Here is a 21,008-nt window from a genome sequence, read left to right as displayed (position 1 = left end):
AGAAGCTTCTTGGATGATAAATGAAATATTTTCAAGGAAAAAAACCAGTTGCCTTTTGAAAAGCACCCTTGTAACATATCTTTAGCACAATTTATGTTTCTGAGTTTTGGCTGTAATAAAGCAGTATAATTATGAAATCAATTGAATATGACTAATATTCAGAGGTGTTTAAAATCCTTGTTTTAAAGAGTAAATATATTTCAATCTAAAAAGATTTCTAAATTATTATAAATATTTAGTGAACAGTTTAAACAATAATGAAATATTCATATGCAATACTATCCTTTGTTTTCTCTACAGAAAAGACCATGGGGTGCATTAAGAGCAAGGAAGACAAAAGTCCTACCATGAAATATAGAACTGAGAATACTCCAGAGACAATCACTTCCCCTGTCAGCAATTATGGATCTGATTCAACCCAAGCTAATCAGTCACCTGTAGTAAAAGGATCATCGATTAATTTTAATAGCCATTCCATGACTCCTTTTGGTGGGTCATCTGGTATGACACCTTTTGGAGGAGCATCTTCTTCATTTTCTCCAGTGCCATGTCCATATCCTAGTGGTCTAACAGGTAAGCATGGTCTTAAAATTACCATCAAATAGCAAAAAAATCCTTCAGTAATATTGAAACAAGATTGCACGTGATTTAGTCTAAAATGTATCATGTATTAAAAAAAAAATATTGTAAGATTGTACAAAAATCAAGCAGTATTAGAGAAAAGCTTGATTTTGCTGCAAACCATATGCTCCATTTGCTCCAAGCAATATGCAAAAGTATTTATTAAAAAAATAAATACATAAATAAAATTGTACAAAGGAACATTCTGCGCCAACAGTCCCAATAGTTGTACTAATGGTTGACTTCTCTTTAGTACATTTATCAACTTCCCAGGTTTTATGTAGGACTGATGCTGATTAGTTATACATGTAACAGATTCTTCAGGATCATCCATGAATTATATATGTACAAGTTTTACATTGGTGCAAACTTGAAAAGTCATAGAATTTAAAGATTTTTGGCAGAACAGTACCTCTGTGAATATCATGCATGTCTGGGTGTAGATTCCATTAATACTAATCCCCACCAAGATGGAGCCAATGATTCCTTTAATTATAAGAAAAAAACAAGATCACCAGACCATCTAAAGAACCTCAGTTACCTATACGATTCAAATTGATGGTTGGCTAGCCACCGTTTTATCTTGAGCAGGGAATAATATTCATACAGTGACCTAAGATATCACTATACTAAATGTTAAGGTGAGGTAGTATTGGATAAACATGTAGTGTTGTGGCAATTTCTCAACAACCTTTGGCATAGAAGTATTGTGATGAAAGGCGGCAGATATTGCCATCATTCACTGTTATATCCAGCAGGTATTGCATTTTTAATCGGTTTTTTACAAAGTGCAATGGGAATCGACTCTATTTACAGAAGTTCCATACATTTTGATGGAAAAGTCAAAAAACAAGTGTTCATCCCTTTAAAATACCTCAAGTCTTTCTTTGTAAATAAAAGTTTAGGATATTTTATCATTTTATTTTGTATTTATATCCCAATAACATAATGTTCAGTAATATAGAAAATGAAATTCATTCATTTCACCTTAAAATCATAGAAAGTTTTAAAAATATGAACAATAATCTTGACATTTCCCTATTTTAAATTGCATCCTTTCATTTAGTCTGTTGCTAATTTATTTTATACAAATGTGTGTAAGAAATCATTTGTTTTTTTTTCTGAAAAATGTAGGAATATTGATTGGCTTCACTACTTCTAGACACTACAAAAAAATAAAGGCGTGATTTAAACCTGCTAGTTACTTAGGGGGGGGGGGGGAATCTGAAAACAAAACATTTTGGCACCTAATAATCATGATTTATGTCATAATGAAGGTAGCATTCCAGCATGCAGTAAACTAATCTCAAGCGTGGAATAGAAGGCAGGGAGCTCAGTGTTCTAAACCACTTCAGACTTGAATTCGTGGACACCTCTGGTAACAACCTGAATATGCATTTGTGCTCAAGGAATTACTTCCTCATTTGAGACACCTTTATCCACCTCTAATTAATCTTCTTACTAAATTACAAAGCTTCCAAAAGCTGTGGCAAACTTCCCAACATCACCACCACCACCACCACCACTACCACTACCACTACTACTACTCTCTCACACACACACGGACCTTACGATAGTTGGTTTGAAGTTGTGCTATGGTAGCAGTAATAAGAAGTCCATTTACAGAAATGATCATCTATAATCGATGTAAGTGTTTAGAGAAAAAATACATGCAGTGAAATGTTTTGGTCTTTACAAACACAGGCACCAAAAATGCTTTAAGTAAAATTCAAATTAGATAATTAAGTCTTTCCATATGAATGTTTTGATCTAACTGCTGCCAAAACATTTCTAAATGGGAATGTTTGTAGTGTATATTGAATTTCTGATAATTCAAAACCCGGCTTAGGGATATGAATCAGGCTTAGGGATGGAAATGTGTGAGCATTTCAATTAGGGGGCTTTGTGGAAGTATACTCCCTCAGGTCCTGCTTTGCTACTACATTGTGGGCATGGGGAAGTTACTGGGAGGGGTGAGTGAAGGATACCCTGATTTTACACCAAGCATAAATACTCCTAGCAAGGTCATCCATGGCATGAAAATCATCCCAGCTACCCAACTAAAGCAAGCGGACAATATATATTGGACAGCAGCAGTACAGTACAGGAAGATGCCTGAGGTAGATGATCATTTTAGTGACTAGAGCAAAAGCATCAATTCATATTGTATCAAGAAAGCAGCAGTAAACTACTCCTTTTATTTTTTCCAAGTAAATCACAAGGGTGGACAAGATAAAGTGATTGCTGATTACAGTGCCAGAAGATGGGCCTCTCAGGTCAGGTGGCACTTAGCATACTCTGAGGAAGTATTGAGAATCTTTCATACTACTAATGTTGTTTAAAGTATGTCAAATTCTTCAGGACATCTAGTTGTTGACAGTCAGTGTGGCGGAGAGGTTAACCTGCTGGCCTAGAAACCAAGAGACTTTAAGTTCTAGTCCTGCATTAGGCTTGGTGACTTTGGACTAGTCACACACTCTCAGCCCAACTCACCTCACAAGTTTGTTGTTGTAGTGAAATTAAGAGGAGGAAGGAGTATTATGTATGTTCGCTGCTTTGAGTTACTTAAAGGTAATTCAAATGATTTCCAGCCTTCATCACAACAAGTATAAACACATGTTGTGTTCTTCATCCTCTCCAAGCCAACGACTAATTATCTCTTCATCCCAAATCCCTTCCTTTATCTGTAGGCAAATCCATAAAATATCTTTTCAGTCCTGGTGTTAGCAGAAATCCATAAAGGATTCCAGAAATAACAATGGGCCTTTTTTAACCTTGATAAAATAAACTAACTTAGATTCCTTAATTTTACTTCTTAACAATTTTAATCTTTAGTTCACTCATACGATTGTCATAGGATTTGATTTCTCTACCATTTCTTCTTTACCCCATCATACAGAGTTCTTCTTTAGCCAACTTTTTTTGTAAATTTAATTAAAAAAAAGATACATAGGTCACTTTCCAAAAGTTTCTAATGTTAATAAGCAATTTCCAAAAGTGACTAGAAAGTGAGGCTAGCAAATATAGTGTCCATTAAAAGGTGTTGAACATGGTTGCAAGCAAAATGGCTATTCCCACCATCTCCAATGCCCACACCTGCAAGAGACGATTTTCCTTTGATCTCCTAGCAAAGGACAGCACATGTGGGCAATCTCCCACATGAAAGATTCCATGGAACCAGTCTACTGGTTTCTTCTTGTTTGATGTGTGATCAACTTTTGCAGAGACATCCTCAATCCACCATTCTTCCCCTGGACACTGAAGTTACTGAGTTTATACAATATAAATGTTGGTTATACTTTATAAATCAGTAAAATCCAAGTTTATAAATTAATTTAAACATTTGTAGATTTCCTTTAATTTGAAAAATGCTAACAGAATTAATAGTGTAAAATGTGTGTGAGAAATTAATGAACAGTAATGTATATTAATATATTACACATAGTATAGTAATACATTAGCACATTAATAAAAGCACATACTGGAATTATTTATTTTCTGCATAGTTTTCAAGTTATGTGGTTTCTTACAATGTTTTCTTCATGAAACTCTATGAGTTCAGTTGACAGAGTAATCTGTTAATAATCCATGGTCAGGTTAAATCCAGTAGGAGCTTCAGGTAGGAAAAAATGCTCTGTTTTGGGCCTAGAATCAGGTTCATATCATATCACAGTACCCTTATTTTGGGTTAATAATTAATTATATAATAATTATATAATTATAATTATAAATAATTATAAATAATTCCTATTTATATTTTTATGTGAAGATTTGTGTGTGTGTGTGTGTGTGCACGCATGTGTGCATTCTAATCTAAACTACAAAAAGCAGTTGCAACAGAAATATTTATTAATGGAAGATTTATTAGAAGAAAGAGTGCCGTTAACCCCTACATACATTTCAAATGCTTCAGGTAGTTCATCATTTTCCAGTTGCCAAGTCATGTTCAGAGTCTCTATTGGCAAAAACCAGAATTAACATTGCACAATATATCAAAGATGATTAATATATTCGTGCAAATTTATGTTGCTATTTTCTTCCAAATGCTTGAAAGCATTTTAGTGCTTGAATATAAATGCTAATTCTGGAAACCTTACTAATTTTTAATAGAGATTTGTTTATTGGATTTTTAGACATAAAATAATCTTATCAATAGCATGGGCTTTTTTTGAAAAGGAATCCATTATACAAATATTAGCATTTATGGAAAAAGTAGTGAAAAGGTGCACATGGAGATAAAATGGAAACAGTGGGTTTTATACTGGCTTTGATTCTCCATTCTTAACCACAATAAGAAAGATTTGCAGACTTTGATGGCCACTTTATGCATTAGTATTGAAGTACAATAGAATTAGAATTTGCAATCCTATTGAGGATTGTAGCTATGTTTAATAAGCAATATACCTTCACTTTAGACCAGTGTTTTTCAGACTTTGGCAATTTTTAGATGTGTAGATTTCATCTCTCAGAATACTGTCTGGAGAATTTGGGAAATTCTCCAATCTTAAAATTACCAAATTTGAAAAACACTGCTATACACCTTTCTTGTGGACATATAGGAGTTGGGAAGGTCTATGATAAGAATGTGAACACATCCGAATATCCTATTCATATGTTTTCTATAAACATACAAACACAGGTAGTCTCTTAACTTTAACATGAAAAGCAACTTTTCTAGTTTGAAGTTATTTTAACCATGAAAATGTTAAATAAGTTTTTCTTAGTAATATTAATATATTTAAACAAATGTATAGATTGCCTTGAATGTAGTTGCAGACCTAGGCCATTATGAAATCAATAAATAAGTTCAGGAAATGTTTTCCTTTTAAAGCTGTAAACATTCCTCACTTTTTAGTAAGAATATTTACCTATTTTCTTCAAAATAAAATTGGTGAAATGCTTTTGTATAGTACATGTATAATCTGATTTGTATCTATTTCTCTTGTCTAGGAAAAATTATTAATGCCATATTTTTGGGTTTTCCTAAGGGGGTGTAACTGTTTTTGTGGCCTTGTACGATTATGAAGCAAGAACTAGAGATGATCTTTCATTCAAGAAAGGTGAACGCTTTCAGATAATCAATAATACGTAAGTATTGTTGTCAACTTGTGGACTTAATTACTTAATAAGAGGCGTGGTGGCTCAGTGGTTAGAATGCAGTACTGCAGGCTACTTCTGCTGATCACTGGCTGCCAGCAGTTTGGCAGTTCAAATCTCACCAGGCTCAAGGTTGACTCAGCCTTCCATCCTTCCGAGGTGGGTAAAATGAGGACCCAGATTGTTGGGGGCAATATTCTGACTTTACAAACAGCTTAGAGAGGGCTGTAAAGCATTGTGAAGTGCTATATAAGTCTAAGTGCTATTGCTATTAATTACACACTATTAGCCATTCACATTCCTCCACATATGCTAATAGTATTGTTACTGATAGGGAAAAGCCTTCAGTAATAAGCGAATAAGAGAGTAAGAAAAATGATCTTATAAGGAGGAGGAGGAAATACAACATAATCGGACTTGCAAAGTTCATTTATTATAGCCAATCTCAATAAATTAGTTTTAGCCTTCCAGTGGAGTTGATTTTTTTGATCTCATATACCTAGTATGGCTGGTATCAATCTTACAAGTCTGACTGTGATGTATCTCTTCTATCTTATAATTCAGTGAATTAAGGAAGTGTCTGTATGAGCTGCTGTCTTGACATTGTGGCCTTTAAAAATGCTTTACTCTTTTGGCAAAAGAGTTTGCATATCTCCATCAAAGTCATCCTCTTTACTTCTTTACTTTCTAGAAAACAGATCAGTCTGGAAGTTATAAAGGTAAATTGTATTATACCACATGCCTTCAATATAATAATCCTTTTATCTTTACTTCTAAGATAGGTACATACAGATAGTTCTCAACATGTGACCACAATTGAACCCAAAATTAACAGTTGTTAAGTGGGTTTTGGCCCACCTTTCTTGCCATAGTTGTTAATTGAATAGCTGCAGTTGTTAAGTTGGTAACACGGTTGTTAACTGAATCTGACTTCCCCATTACTTTACTTGTCAGAAGGTCTCAAAAAGGGGATCACATGACCCCAGGACACTTCAACCATAATAAATACATGGCAGTTGTCAAGTGTCAAAATTCTGATGACATGACCATAGGGGTGCCGCAATGATCATAAGTGTGAAAAATGGTCATAAGCCCCTTTACTCAGTGCTGTTGTAACTTCAAACTAAACAAATGATTATAAGTCTAGGGTTACCTGTACATGCAACCTTAATGTTCCTTTTATATGGCAATTTGCAATAATGCACTTTCAGAAGTATATTTAATTAATTAATACCAATTTTAGTAGCAGAGAGATTCCAGTATATTAAAAATGGAACTGTATTCGTTGAATATGATCGTTTTTCATCTCATTAAGAGAATGTTGTTTTTTCAGTTATTCTTCTGTAAGATGTCCATTTTTTGTTGACAATAGTAATATTTGAGAAAGATTAGAAGTTTTGGGAAATTTTGTTTAAATCCATCTGTTTATTTTGGTTGTCATGATATAAAAAAGATTTTAAAAAGAGTACAGAGGAGAGTAACAAAGATGATTAGAGGACTGGAGATTAAAACATATGAAGAATGGTTGCAGGAATTGATAGAGCCTTGGTAGTGCAGCAGACTAAAGCACTGTTAAGTGCTGTTAAGTAACACCAGCTGCCTGCAATTACTGCAAGTTCAAATCTCACCAGGCTCAAGGTTGACTCAGCCTTCCATCCTCTCAAAGTAGGTAAAATGAGGACCCGGTTTGTGGGGGCAATAAGCTGACTTTGTATAAAAAAGAACACCGCTTGTGGGGGGGAGGCGAAAGCAGGTATATACAAAAGTATGAAGGCTATTGCTTAATGCATTGTAAGCCACCCTAAGTCTCCGGAAAAGGGCGGCATATAAATCGAACCAATAAATAAATAAATAAATAAATAAATAAATAAATAAATAAATAAATAAGGTATGTCAAGTTTAATGAAAAGAAGGACGAGGCATGACATATTAGCAGTGTTCCGATATCTCAGGGGTTGCCACAAAGAAGAGGGGCTCAATCTATTCTCCAAGGCACCTGAGGGCAGGACAAGAAGCAATGGATGGAAACTAATCAAGGAGAGACGCAACCTAGAACTAAGGAGAAATTTCCTGACAGCGAGAACAATTAATTAGTGGAATGACTTGTCTCCAGAAGTTGTTGCTGCTCCAACACTGGAGTTTTAAAGAAGAGATTGGACAACCATTTGTCAGAAATGGTGTAGAGTTTCCTGCTTGAGCAAGGGGTTGGGCTAGAAGATATCCAAGGTCTCTTCCAACTGTTATTCTGTTTTTTATTTATCACATGTTTATTAGAGGCAGAAAACAAACGGTTCTTCCTACTGTATGGTAGGAAGAATGTATTTCTGTATTTTCCTACATAGGACAAACAGCAATTATATTAAGATCTAGCTGGTGTGCTATTTCATAGATGTAAACAGACATCTAAGCTAAGATGATGTTGGTGCTATATCAGTTCACAATATTTCATAATTGAAAATGATTTTATTATTGTTCATATATATTCAGTTTAATTACATTTTTTCCTGTCCTTCCTTCCCCTTAGGGAAGGAGACTGGTGGGAAGCAAGATCTATTGCAACAGGAAAGAGTGGCTACATTCCTAGCAATTATGTGGCTCCGGCAGATTCCATTCAAGCAGAAGAGTAAGACTTTATAATGTTCTTAATCATTTTTATCTGTAATTATTCAGTGGCGTTCAGTATAATTTAATCAGTCTATTCAAAAGAATTATTAGATACAGGAGGTCTTCGATTACAGCACTTACATGAATTAAACAAAATTAATATCTTAAAATATTATATTTTATATAGAGGAGACATTCTTAAAATGTATGTTTAGATTATTTTTAGAATAAATAGTTCAATTTCACATGTGTTAATATGAGTTCATACGGGTACAATTATTGACACATCACAGTCTATTAAATATCTAACTATATATCTATATCTATATATCTATATATGTATATGTATGTATGTATGTATGTATAATGTTTTGTCAGTGGGAATAAAATACAAAAGTGAAAAAAAATTAGAAAAAAACCCATACATCCAACAGTAACAATAACAAAAAAAAAACTCTGTACAAAAAAGGGGAGGGGAAGACCCAAACATATAACATTAAACATTTTTAAAAATCCATACTCGTTGGAAGCTGAAAAAAATAAATAAACCTAATAAATTCTCTTTCCCTAAATAATAGATCTGCAAAAAGTCACAAAATTTCTCATTCTTATTTATCAAGAAAAATATATTTACATATATATTCCATATGAAGAGGTCTCACCTCCACATCATAGAGACTTCACAGTACATTCTGATGGAAATTATGGTGTGTGTAAGATATACAACCTTTAAAGTTTGGTATACTTTTTGCAAAGTTTAGTTGCAAGTTAGTCCTTACATTGCCACAAGTTGCTTGCTTAAATCTTCTGGCTAGTTTCTGAGCTTAGAAATACATGGAATTTCTACGCATATTGTTAAAGTTGGTTTTAATTTGAAATGTTTTAAATTATGGGCCAAACTTATTTAATTATTTTAAATCTATTTTAACTTTTGTGTACAAATGTTTTACTTTGGCTGTTCACCGCCCTGAGTCCGAAAGGAGAAGGGCAGTATAGAAATCTGATAAAATAACAAAAATAACAAATAAAGTTGCCTTGACCCAGAATTGCTTATAAACTTTGTGATTACCAGGCTATAAAGTAAGAGACCATGAGTTCAAGTCCTGCCTTAGCCATGAAAGCCAGCTGGGGGAACTTTGGCCTAATCACTCTTGCCAGCGCAATCCACCTCACAGAGTTGTTGTTGTTGTGGGGAAAATAGGAGAAGAAAGTTAGGTTGTTGGGTATGTTATCTGCCTTGGATTATTTATAAAAATAATAAAGGAAATAAATCTCCTTTGTAACTCAGCAAGTTCAGATATGCAGGTTTATTTTATTGCTTGTTTATATGGCATTATTGTCACTCAAATGCAATCTAGTATTTCCCACTGAAACAATGCTTAGCATGTTTGGTAATTTTAAAAAATTAACAAAACCACATTTAAAGCAGAAAGCATACAGGAATAACAAAATGACAAACAATACTTTCTGGTTTCACCTGTAGTTGCTTTAGTCCAACTGACTTGTCTTGTTTTTCTTCAAAATTTTAAACCAGTATTTTGGAATATCTGCTTTTGAACCGCTCCATGTATTTAAAACTAGTTTGTTACTGAATCTTGGATGGAATAGATGAGACATGGTCTTGTTTGTTTTTTGAATAAAAGTACTAGATCATATCTTTGCCTGTGAAAGAATCTGTGTGATCATATCACATTTAGAAACAACTTTGGTTTCTCATATATTTTAAAAGTACAAAGATGGAATTATATGGAAAGCCCCTGTTATAATGAATGCTCCATGGTCTCATCTTTGCAATTTAATACCATTGCTATGTTAATCAAATATTTCAACTGAATCTTTTCTTGAACATATTTCTCTTTCAATTTTGTAGATGGTATTTTGGTAAAATGGGCAGAAAAGATGCAGAAAGATTACTTTTAAATCCTGGGAATCAACGTGGTATTTTTTTAGTCCGAGAGAGTGAAACTACAAAAGGTATCTATCTTTAACTATATTACTGAATAAAATTAAATTATAATGAATTTGTAATTTTTTAATAAATGTGTTTACAGAATCAAATATTAAATTATTTTTCCAGGTGCTTATTCCCTTTCTATACGTGACTGGGATGAGATTAGAGGTGATAATGTGAAACACTATAAAATCAGAAAACTTGACAATGGTGGATATTATATAACAACAAGAGCACAATTTGAATCTTTACAAAAGCTGGTCAAACATTATACAGGTAGGTTCTAAATGTTATAACTGATCCTAGAAATAAATTATAACCTGATGCATATATTTCTGAGAAGGCTATGCTTTAAAATATGTGACTATATAAGAAATGTTTCTCTGATTGCTAGATCATGCTGACGGCCTGTGTCATAAATTAACAACTGTGTGTCCAACTGTGAAACCTCAGACACAGGGCTTAGCAAAGGACGCCTGGGAAATCCCTAGAGAATCCTTGCGGCTAGAAGTTAAGCTAGGCCAAGGGTGCTTTGGTGAAGTTTGGATGGGTAAGTGTTACATGGGGAAAACCGTAACTCTTATAATTAAATCTAAGTGTTCTGTGCATAATAGTTCCAGACCTTACTATCTCCAGATTTTTTTTAAAAAAATTTAGATTGCTGAAATGGAAAACATCTGCCTAAGAATTAGAGAATCACTTTAAATCATTTATAAACAATACTACTTTAAATCATTTATAAACAATAGGCTAAAGGCACAAATTATTTTTAAATTCTGTTCAACATTTTTTTAATGGATTATTTTACACATACTGCTGCTGCAAAATTTATATTCCACTGAAAATCTTTGTATTGTAACTGATAATATAATGCATTTATTACATAGGTACATGGAACGGAACAACAAAAGTTGCAATCAAAACTCTAAAACCTGGTACAATGATGCCAGAAGCTTTCCTACAAGAAGCTCAGATCATGAAGAAATTAAGGCATGATAAACTTGTTCCACTTTATGCTGTAGTTTCTGAGGAGCCTATCTACATTGTCACTGAATTCATGACAAAAGGTACATTTTACCTCTATATTGAAATCAAATAGGAAAACAATAGTATTGTATGGATTTACTATTGAATTATTATGGCAGAATAGAGAGAAAAGTATTTTATCATGGTAGATATTTCGAAGTGTCTACCAGGGCTTTCATTGTAGATTTTGGTTCTTATCCCACTGGAACAGTTAAATCAGAGTTAGAACGCAGTGTGGTGGGCTGTATCTAGGAAGTTTAGTTATGGCACCAGGTTTCTTTCTTTCTGTTTTTATTGGGGAGGGGTTGTTTTATTTTTGTATAATATTGGTTTTATATAATTGTTGTGAGACAAAATTATGGTTCTAAAATGGGTGGCAATCAGATTTTTTTAATTAAATAAGTAAATAAATAAATTTTTCCCCTTAAAAAAAAAGACAAACTATCATTTTATATTATTATTTTCTTAATACCTTTCCTGGCAATCAACAAGAAACATATTCAGGAAGCATTTGCCAGGCGTATATAAAAGGCATTAATAGAATCAGATAGTTACATAAATTAAAATTATGTGAAATAAAGATATTTGCGTATATTAATAATAATAATAATAATAATAATAATAATAATAATAATAATAATAATAATAATAATAATAATAGAAAACTTGTACTGGAAAATGTGCAAACTTTTCAATATGTAGCACTCTTTACATCCACGAAGTGACATTGACAGGTTGTACCTGTCAAGAAAAATGGTCTTTTACAGATTAATTGATAGGATTTAAAATATGAGAGATTAAAAATACAGGTAATCCTCGATTTACAACAGTTTGTATAGTGACCCTTCAAAGGTACAATGGCACTAAAAAAAGCGATTTATGACCATTTTTTACACTTACGATCATTAAAGCATCCCCATGGTCACGTGATCAAAATTCAGACACTTGGCAACTGATTCATATTTATGATGGCTGCAGTATCCCAGAGTCACGTGATAACTTTTTATGTCATTCTAATAAGCAAAATCAGGGGAAAGCTAGATTCACTTAACAACCGTGACATTAACTTAACAACCACAGTTATTCATTTAACAACTGTGGCAAGAAAAGTCGTAAAATGGGGCCAAATTCACTTAACAAATGTCTCATTTAACAATGAAAATTGTTATGAGCTTATATATAGGCCCCAAAGTATTCTTAATAAATTAAAACAATGGGTACTTGCTGCCAGAAATAAAAAAAAAACCAGGGCTGAAAACCGTATCCTGATGGTGAGAAAGTGACAGAAACTATTCTCATCAGTTTATTTTCTAGTAAAGGCATGTTTTGTCATTGACTACTTCCTTCCATTGCAGACTTATACTGAATAGGCAATACTCCTATGGCAGCCATATTGTGGAGACTGCTTACACATTTAGAGAAATCTTAATATTCCTACTCCCCAAGCCCTGAATAGATGCTTATCTCTAATCCAGGTGTACATTTATATGTCTTGAAGCAACACTACTTGATTTATGCCCATGACATAGAAAATTAATCCAATATTGAATTCATATTTATTTGCATATGTCACTTCTGAATAATTAAGGTGGGATATAAATCAATAAATAAAAACAAATAAACCATACAAATTAAGACAAACTCCTGCCTCACAAAACTGCGTATCTGCTCTTGGGAGAATGAGGGGACCTCACGTATACAGCCATTACATTTAAATTGTTGGAGATATCTGTTAACATTGTCATATATCCAAAGGATTTGGTTAATTATGTTTTATTTTATACATGCCCAAAATTACTACTAATTCCAAAATACTACATTGTAACCATATAAGTATTGGTTTTTTCTGTTTTATTTATATTGATATTAATAGAATTTTATTTTAACTATGCCTGAAGTAAGTGTAGATTTTGAAACTGAACTGTTACTAAAGTGTTGTGATACCATTACTATAACTGAATTAAAGGAAACGCTGCTGTTTTTATGTCTTTCTGTAGGAAGCTTACTAGATTTTCTTAAGGAAGGAGAAGGGAAATATTTAAAGCTTCCACAACTGGTGGATATGGCTGCCCAGGTAGTTATTCAAATATGTTCTTTGATTACTAAAACATTCCAATATTACAACCATTGAGTAATATAGAAAAGGCTAAAAGTGATTTCCCATTCTGTTAACAGTCTGATTATAACCATAGATCTTCAGGTGGTCATCTGTATAGATTTGTGCCTGCATCGTAGGGTATTCTGGAACATTCTCTAGTTCAGTTTTTTTTGGTGAAAAGATTCTCTAAAGCAGGAAATTCTAAAGTTTTTACCATTACACCTTCCTTTTAGTATAACTTTAATATACACAACTCCCCTAAAAATCCAAACACCAAATGAATACAAAAAAACAATGAAAACAATACAATGAAACTTTGGGAAAGGTAGATTTTTTGTAACAATGTAACTAAAAGGTCCTTCACATGTCCCCTGGACTTTGTCTGCACCTCCCCAAGGGAGTTACACCTTGGAAAAGCCTCATCTAAAGTGTCTGCCCAAACTGAACCCCTCAGACTGCCAGTATGGTCAAAGAAAGAAAATATCCCTGCAGTGGGTAACATGGTGAATCAACATGATAGGTGACATGTTAGCAACCTTTTGTTATCGTTTGTGGGTTTTTATGGATTATAAGTGTTGGGCCTTTTTTAGAAATATTTGTAAGTAGTGGCAGGAGCAGACAAGCATTCAAGAATGTAGGTTTCCAATGAATGTCTCTACTGCAAAACTAATAAAACCAATATGATTCCAGTACTCAGTTCCAGTGTCTACTATGTGCCAAATGCAAGCCCTATTTACAGTGAACTCAGTTTTTTGTGCACAGTGCAATGGCTCCCAAATTCTCTCTTTTGGGCAAGTAACATAGTTTCTACTTATTTCTCATTATTTATTATTTATTTATTTATTTATTTTATTGAATTTGTATACCGCCCTACTCCCGAAGGACTCAGGGCAGTGAACAGCCATAGAATAAAACATAAATACAAAATTTAAAATAGACTAAAACGAATTAAATAATTTGGCTGAACAAATTTAAAACCCCAATAATTTAAAACCAAATTTAAAATTTCCATTTAAAAAGGGGAAAGATTATTATTATGGTAATATAATAATCTCATTTCATGCTATTTACTTCTAACCTACTGTGAACACAATGTATAGGAGAAGAGCTATCTTATCAGTGATCACATCAAAATGAGTTTAATAATAGCAGTTTAAAACTGCTATAATCTAGGCTTCACAAATGTGGATGGTACAGACATAACGGAAGCTCTTAATATGTCATTCAGCCATTGCAGTAATTGCCCTGTGGGAATTGCCCACAAACAACAAATGTCACAGGCAGATGTTGTAGCTTGTCAAACAAATCGTTTCAATAAAATAGTGGGGAAACTTTTGTTAAGCAGCAAATGAAAGATGGTTGAGTCAAATGAAATGATTTCATGCTGTCAAGGTAAAAACAAAACTACTTTTCAGATCTAAATGATTATTTCAATGTGGCTGGTAGAATAAGGGAGGAAAGCTAAAAAAACAATGTTCTCACAAGGGCGTTAGAAAATATTTTCAGAATCAAGGTAGAATTAAGACACAAAGTAGCTTTGTTCTTAGCTACACAATGTACAATGAGGCAATTCTTTATAAGCAAATAGTTTGCTTTGAAAGAATATTGGCATATTTTGCAGATGTAACAACTGTCCAAAATGTTACTTTAAAGGGTAACCATGTAATGAAGTGATAGTTAAAAAGTTGAATAGTGGAGATAAGTTGAGAGAGCAGCAAATAGTCTGTCCATTGTGGGTGAACTTTGATAATCAGAAAATAGTGGTGACAAATTGATGTATAACTTGAGAATTAAAAAAAAGTATAGAATGCGAGAAATCCACCATCATGTATGTGAAATACTGATAATCACCAAATAATTTTAGTGAATATGAAGGTTTTTCTTTTTTAAGAAATTATGAAATTTCTTTTCAAAGAAATTATGAAACTAATTCCCCAGAGCAAAACACAGCCACTGGCACTTTACCGCTTTTAGGTAATTCAGACAGCCCACTCTACCCTGTTAAAAAGGCATAGCAGATTGTTTCCAAAGAAAGGCATCATTTTAAGCCGTCAGTCATAGCATTTGGAATCTTGGATGGTGCATCTGGCTTCCACCTGAGAATACTGTAGGTAGGAGATTCTTGTCAAGGAGATTATGTTGAAACTTGCTCTTGGCTAAATGCAATAGGACTGTGCAGACGATCCTGTCCCAACAAAGCTTCATGATTGTGAGCAGAGGAATACTTACAATAGGATGCTGTCCAGTTTGGAAAAAAGAATGCACCTGAGAAAGAAACAGGATGCTTTTGAGAATTACTGCAATATAGCATACTGTATATCAACGGTTTTGAATATTCATAAAATGATCATTCCCAAACCATGAAAAATTCTGTCAAAGAAACACGATTGCAATATCAAATCCTGTACCACAATCCAAAATATAGCTGAGCATATCTGCTGCAACAATTCATCTTTAGGAAGGTGAGCTACTATTAAAAATGTGATGTGAAATATACCAGCACTAATGGAGTTTCTCTGGGCTAGGCTTGAGTGCAACAGTAGATCCTTTGTGTTTATAGACCTGTGAAGGTTATAAATGTGAGGAAGTATCATAAAGTTATGTTTACCATCACTTTCATAACTGCAAATGTCTCTGTATGAGGCCATTGCTAAACAAACACTACCTATATGTTAGTGTAGGTAGTATTGTACTGTATTCTCTTCCTTTTAATTACAAACTACAAAGTTGCTAAAGAATTGGGCTGTTTCTTTTTTTAAAAAAAGTTTTATTGGATTTTTATTTTTAAATATACATCAATATCAATACATGAATAGTGTGGCCTTTGGGTATAATTCATTTTGATACAAATAGCAATAATAATAATAACAATATTTGTTACATTAATAATCCTAGTATTAATATATATGTTTGTTTTAGAGTAGTTATTCAATATTTAAATGTTCCATTTTAATGCCAATGATATTATTAAGCATAAATAGTAATATCATCTTTCAACCTCTAATCTTTCCATCTGGTTATTACTTATATTCTATTACATAAAAATTATATCTGCTAATATTCCCCCTATTTCTTATTTCTACCTCTATTCTAGCTTCTAGTCAGGCCACCATTACTAATCCTAGTGTTAATACACATGTTTATATTAAGACATAGTCCTTCATTATTTAGTTATTCAAAGTCTCAGTATGCCATTCTAGAACCAATCATCCTATTATTTAAACATACCTAATAGTACCATCTTTCAACTTACAATCTTTCCGTCTAACTATTGCTTTATATAAATGTATGTATTCTTATTTCTACTTCTATTCTAGTTTTTAATCAGGCCATCATTATATTAGAAAAAGAAAAAAATTATTTCATCTATCATCTCTTGCCCGTTTTAATACTTCAATTTTTATTCGTTTTTTAGCTTGCCTCCCATACTCCTCTCTTGGATCTTTGTCTCTATCAGCATCTGTGTCTTCACCATTCAGTCTGAATATTTGTCCCATCTCTATCCTCCTAAGCTGCCAGGTCTCCAGAGTGTCCACCCAAGCCCCTATCTCCCTTTCAAAAGTATCTTCCAGGTTATCTGATTCCATTTTTAAATCTCTTAAGGTACTTTTCCCTTGGTTTATTTCAACAGTCATTATTATCTTTATCGTCTTCTCCTTCTCATCTTCTTGCTTTATTTGCTGGTCTGTCTAACAAAGGAATTGGGCTGTTTCAAAATCAAATAAGTAAAATACAATTATTCAACCTTGACTAGTCAATAATAATAAAGAAACATGGCCAGATGCATGAATTATTCCACTCGATTGAATGCAAATAAACTCCAACTAGATTGAATTCAGGCTCCCCCATATATACCACACTATCTGCATCAGACAAAGGCTAGATTTTCCCTCAAAGACACAAAGATTTAGGTTAGGTTGAAATTGTGTTGAAATTTAAAAAGAATTGGCCAAGTAGAGTGGATCCTATGTGCAATTCTCTCTAAATAACTATTACAGATAGTCCTCACTTAATGACTATTCATTTCAGATTGAAGAACGGAAGAATACGTTACAATCCCCCAAATTCTAAAGAAGAAATGCAAATAAATAAGTTTCATATTCTGAAATAGAAGCCAGTAATGCAACACACACGAACACTTTAAAAGAGAATGAAGCTGAAGCATGTGGATAACATCTACATCAATGCCAAAGAAAGTTCCCAGTTATCCAGTAGGAGACTGTGGAGGCAGATATGAAAAATGTCACCAACATAGAGCAGCAGAAGATGGGGTAAATTTAGACTGGAATTGTCCAGCTTTCACTTCATTGTTTTCCCAAGTTCGATTCACTTTCTTATTTTCACCAAGATCAAATGGCCTGATGTCAAAAATTCATGGCTCTTAAATTCAAAATAGACATAGGAGAAAATTGGTTTTAGATATAAGGGAGTTAAAGCCAGAGCAGGTATTAAACAACAGAGAGTAATGTAAACTTTGTCCCATGAACAAACTTGTAGAAGGTAGATATTTACTTTCTGCAATTTGATTTATTTACAAAGCTTACTCTTGGGGAAATCATCAAGTGAGATGTATCTGAAGGATAAAACAGTGATGGCAAGTGGGCAAGTAACCCCTTGAACTGCAAACAAAAACTGAGAATTAATTACTAATAGTAGGATTTTATTCCTGAAACTAGTAGTTTGCTGAAAAAAGGCCAAGGGATCATAGATTAAGAAGCCAAGTCTTGATGAAGAAAAACACAAAGCAAAAACATCAAAAGTAGAAAGAACAAAAGAGAAAAACAAAAGGAAAAAAATGTGCAAAATAGTGTAGAGAAAGTCTAAAGGAGAAGTTTTGAGTGGTACCACCATGACAGCCAGAAAGAGAATTTTGGGCAATTCAATTTAAGCAGACACTTTAAGCATGAACGTCCACCAAAAAAATCAGCTTGAGAATGTTCTAGAAAATTGCTTTACACAAGTGCAACATGCATATGTAATACACACAGAACAAAAAGAATAATGTGTAGACTTTTCTAATTTAAGATTATTAATTCTGTTGCAAAATAATATTGCTACATGTTATGAAATCTAAACATTGTAAATCTACTGTGTTTGTAACATGTAACTTCAGAATCATTTTCATGATTTTGTATTAAGTATTTCATTGACTGAATACTGCTTTGTTAATAAGCTACTTTTTTTATAAGATTGCTGATGGCATGGCGTACATTGAAAGAATGAACTACATTCATAGAGATCTTCGAGCAGCTAATATACTTGTAGGGGATAATCTGGTGTGCAAAATTGCTGATTTTGGATTAGCAAGATTAATAGAAGACAATGAATACACTGCTAGACAAGGTATTTACAATATTCTTTATGTACTATCCAGTATAGTAAATATTGTTTTATTAGTATGTATAATGTATTGTCTGAATTCTTGATCAACACAAGTCAGCTTATGCCTGAAATATTATAGGTTTTTCTGCTTGAGCAGGGGGTTAGACTAGAAGACCTCAAGCCCCTTCCAACCCTATGATTCTATGCGCTATGTTCTAGTTTGACTAAGTGCTTTACTAATATTAATACTTTCTGAGATAGATGAATGATCTTTATTTTTTCCATTTACTATAGTCATTAGTAATAGAAACTGGATATTCTCTAAAGTGGATTATTCAATACACTGCTATCTGTTCTAAAATAGTTTTCTGAATTTTTTAACTGATTTATTAACAATATAACTTGCTAAAATAAATCCTTATCTCTGCAAAAGTAAAATTGTTGTTGAAAAGGCTTCATTTGGTTATCAAACTTTGCAACATACTGTGATTCATATTCAAGGTTATTTGCCAAGCAGTTTATAAAGAAACAGTACAATCTGAACTTCAGATTATAGGCAGGTGCTGAAAGCTACACTTGTTTATGTACTTCCTGCCAATCATTTGCATAATAGAAAGAACAATTATGTGCTAGTTCTCCACATAAAACAGATTAACAATGGCAACTTTTTTACAGTAGTTACCAACCTGCATGCTAAAATGCATAGATTTTCTTCATTATCTGGGCAGAACAACCTCAGCCTTGGGAGAAGTACCATTAAACATATGTTAATTTGAAAGTATTACTCACTTTGTTGTCACCCACGCTCTACTCCCACATGTATTCTCAATTAGACTTTTCTCTTTCAGTATAACAAAGATACGTTTGCAGTTCTTTTCCAGCAGAAAGAGTTCCAATCTCCAGATTAGTTCTTATATTTAATAGAATGGATGCTATTACAACAATAGAAGAGACTATCAAATTATCCTTTTCCCATATGATAGATAGATAGATAGATAGATAGATAGATAGATAGATAATAGAAAAATAGATATAAATAGAAAGAAAGAAAGATAGATAGATAGATAGATAGATAGATAGATAGATAGATAGATAGATAGATAGATAGATAGATAGGATATAAAGATAGATAGAGAGAGATAAATAGATATAGATAGCACCATCAAAATAATTTTTAAAATAGTTATAAGTTATAATATTAAAATGCATTATTTTCAATGTGTATATATTATCTAGGGGCCAAATTCCCAATTAAATGGACAGCACCTGAGGCTGCACTATATGGTCGGTTTACAATTAAATCTGATGTCTGGTCATTTGGAATTTTGCTGACAGAGCTTGTAACAAAGGGACGTGTGCCATACCCAGGTAAGAGGAGGGAAAAACCATGACTAATGTATCATGTTAGTTATATAATTTCACAATCTGTTATTTATGCTTAGGGTTATTTACAATCAGTTGTTCTGATGAAATAAAGTGCATTACCTCATACAATACTTAAGAAAACACTACAGTTAATGCAAACCATGTTACAGAAGCTGCAATTCAATATTTTAAAAATGTAGAGACACACTATTTTAAAACATCAAATTCACTGTGTTTATAAATAAAAGACATTATGCCATATCATTTTTACCATAGATTTTTAAAGAAGTCAAAGCTAACCTTTGATGAGCAAAATAATTGTGTTTATTCCTAGTTTCTTTTATTTTCTTTATTTTCTTTTTTCTTTTCTTTCTACTGTTACCTTGCATCTCTTTGGAGTGTCTCAGATGAGGCACAAAAATACACTGGGAATATAGTGGGAAACAACAAATTTACATTTGCCATTATTGTGTTCAAAAATCCAAATATAAACTCTAATTTCAAACCATAGTTAGACTTTCCCCAAACAAGCTATAGTTTGGAATAGTTCAACAAATCATGATTTTAAAAATATTTAATGTTGTCCGTGAATACAACCTATAAACCTGTTTACATTCCAAGTAAACAGTGACAGATTTTTGAAACCCTCTTTCAACTTGAAAAAATACAAACATTAAAGCTATTCTTTTAATTTTAGGAATGGTCAATCGGGAAGTTTTAGAGCAAGTGGAACGTGGATATAGAATGCCTTGTCCTCAGGGATGCCCAGAATCTCTCCATGAATTAATGAAACTGTGTTGGAAGAAAGATCCCGATGAAAGGCCAACATTTGAATATATCCAGTCTTTCTTAGAAGATTATTTTACTGCTACAGAACCACAGTACCAGCCTGGAGACAATTTATAAATTGATGGCTTACATCCC

General features: G+C 32.9%; 1 protein-coding gene across 2 annotated transcripts; it reads left to right on the top strand.

Annotated features, from left to right (window-relative positions):
• Nucleotides 1–308: 308 nt before the first annotated feature.
• On the top strand, nucleotides 309–21,008 carry YES1 (YES proto-oncogene 1, Src family tyrosine kinase). Of its 2 annotated transcripts, XM_070942355.1 has the most exons (11): nucleotides 309–573; nucleotides 5,610–5,709; nucleotides 8,243–8,341; nucleotides 10,193–10,296; nucleotides 10,400–10,549; nucleotides 10,668–10,823; nucleotides 11,161–11,340; nucleotides 13,297–13,373; nucleotides 18,587–18,740; nucleotides 19,956–20,087; nucleotides 20,782–21,008. In XM_070942355.1, the coding sequence occupies exons 1-11, from the start codon at nucleotides 309–311 to the stop codon at nucleotides 20,988–20,990; spliced, it is 1,626 nt and encodes a 541-aa protein (XP_070798456.1). In that variant the 3' UTR covers nucleotides 20,991–21,008. The 2 variants fall into 2 exon arrangements, with proteins under 2 accessions (XP_070798456.1, XP_070798457.1); XM_070942356.1 differs by lacking the exons at nucleotides 309–573; nucleotides 5,610–5,709 and adding an exon at nucleotides 5,318–5,334.

Source organism: Pituophis catenifer, unplaced genomic scaffold (genome assembly GCF_029215685.1).
Source record: "Pituophis catenifer annectens isolate HBS135680 unplaced genomic scaffold, rPitCat1.0.hap2 SCAF_3, whole genome shotgun sequence".
Lineage (NCBI taxonomy): Eukaryota > Metazoa > Chordata > Lepidosauria > Squamata > Colubridae > Pituophis > Pituophis catenifer.
The sequence above is the reverse complement of the archived record's forward strand: the minus strand, read 5'-3'. Positions and strand labels throughout refer to the sequence as shown.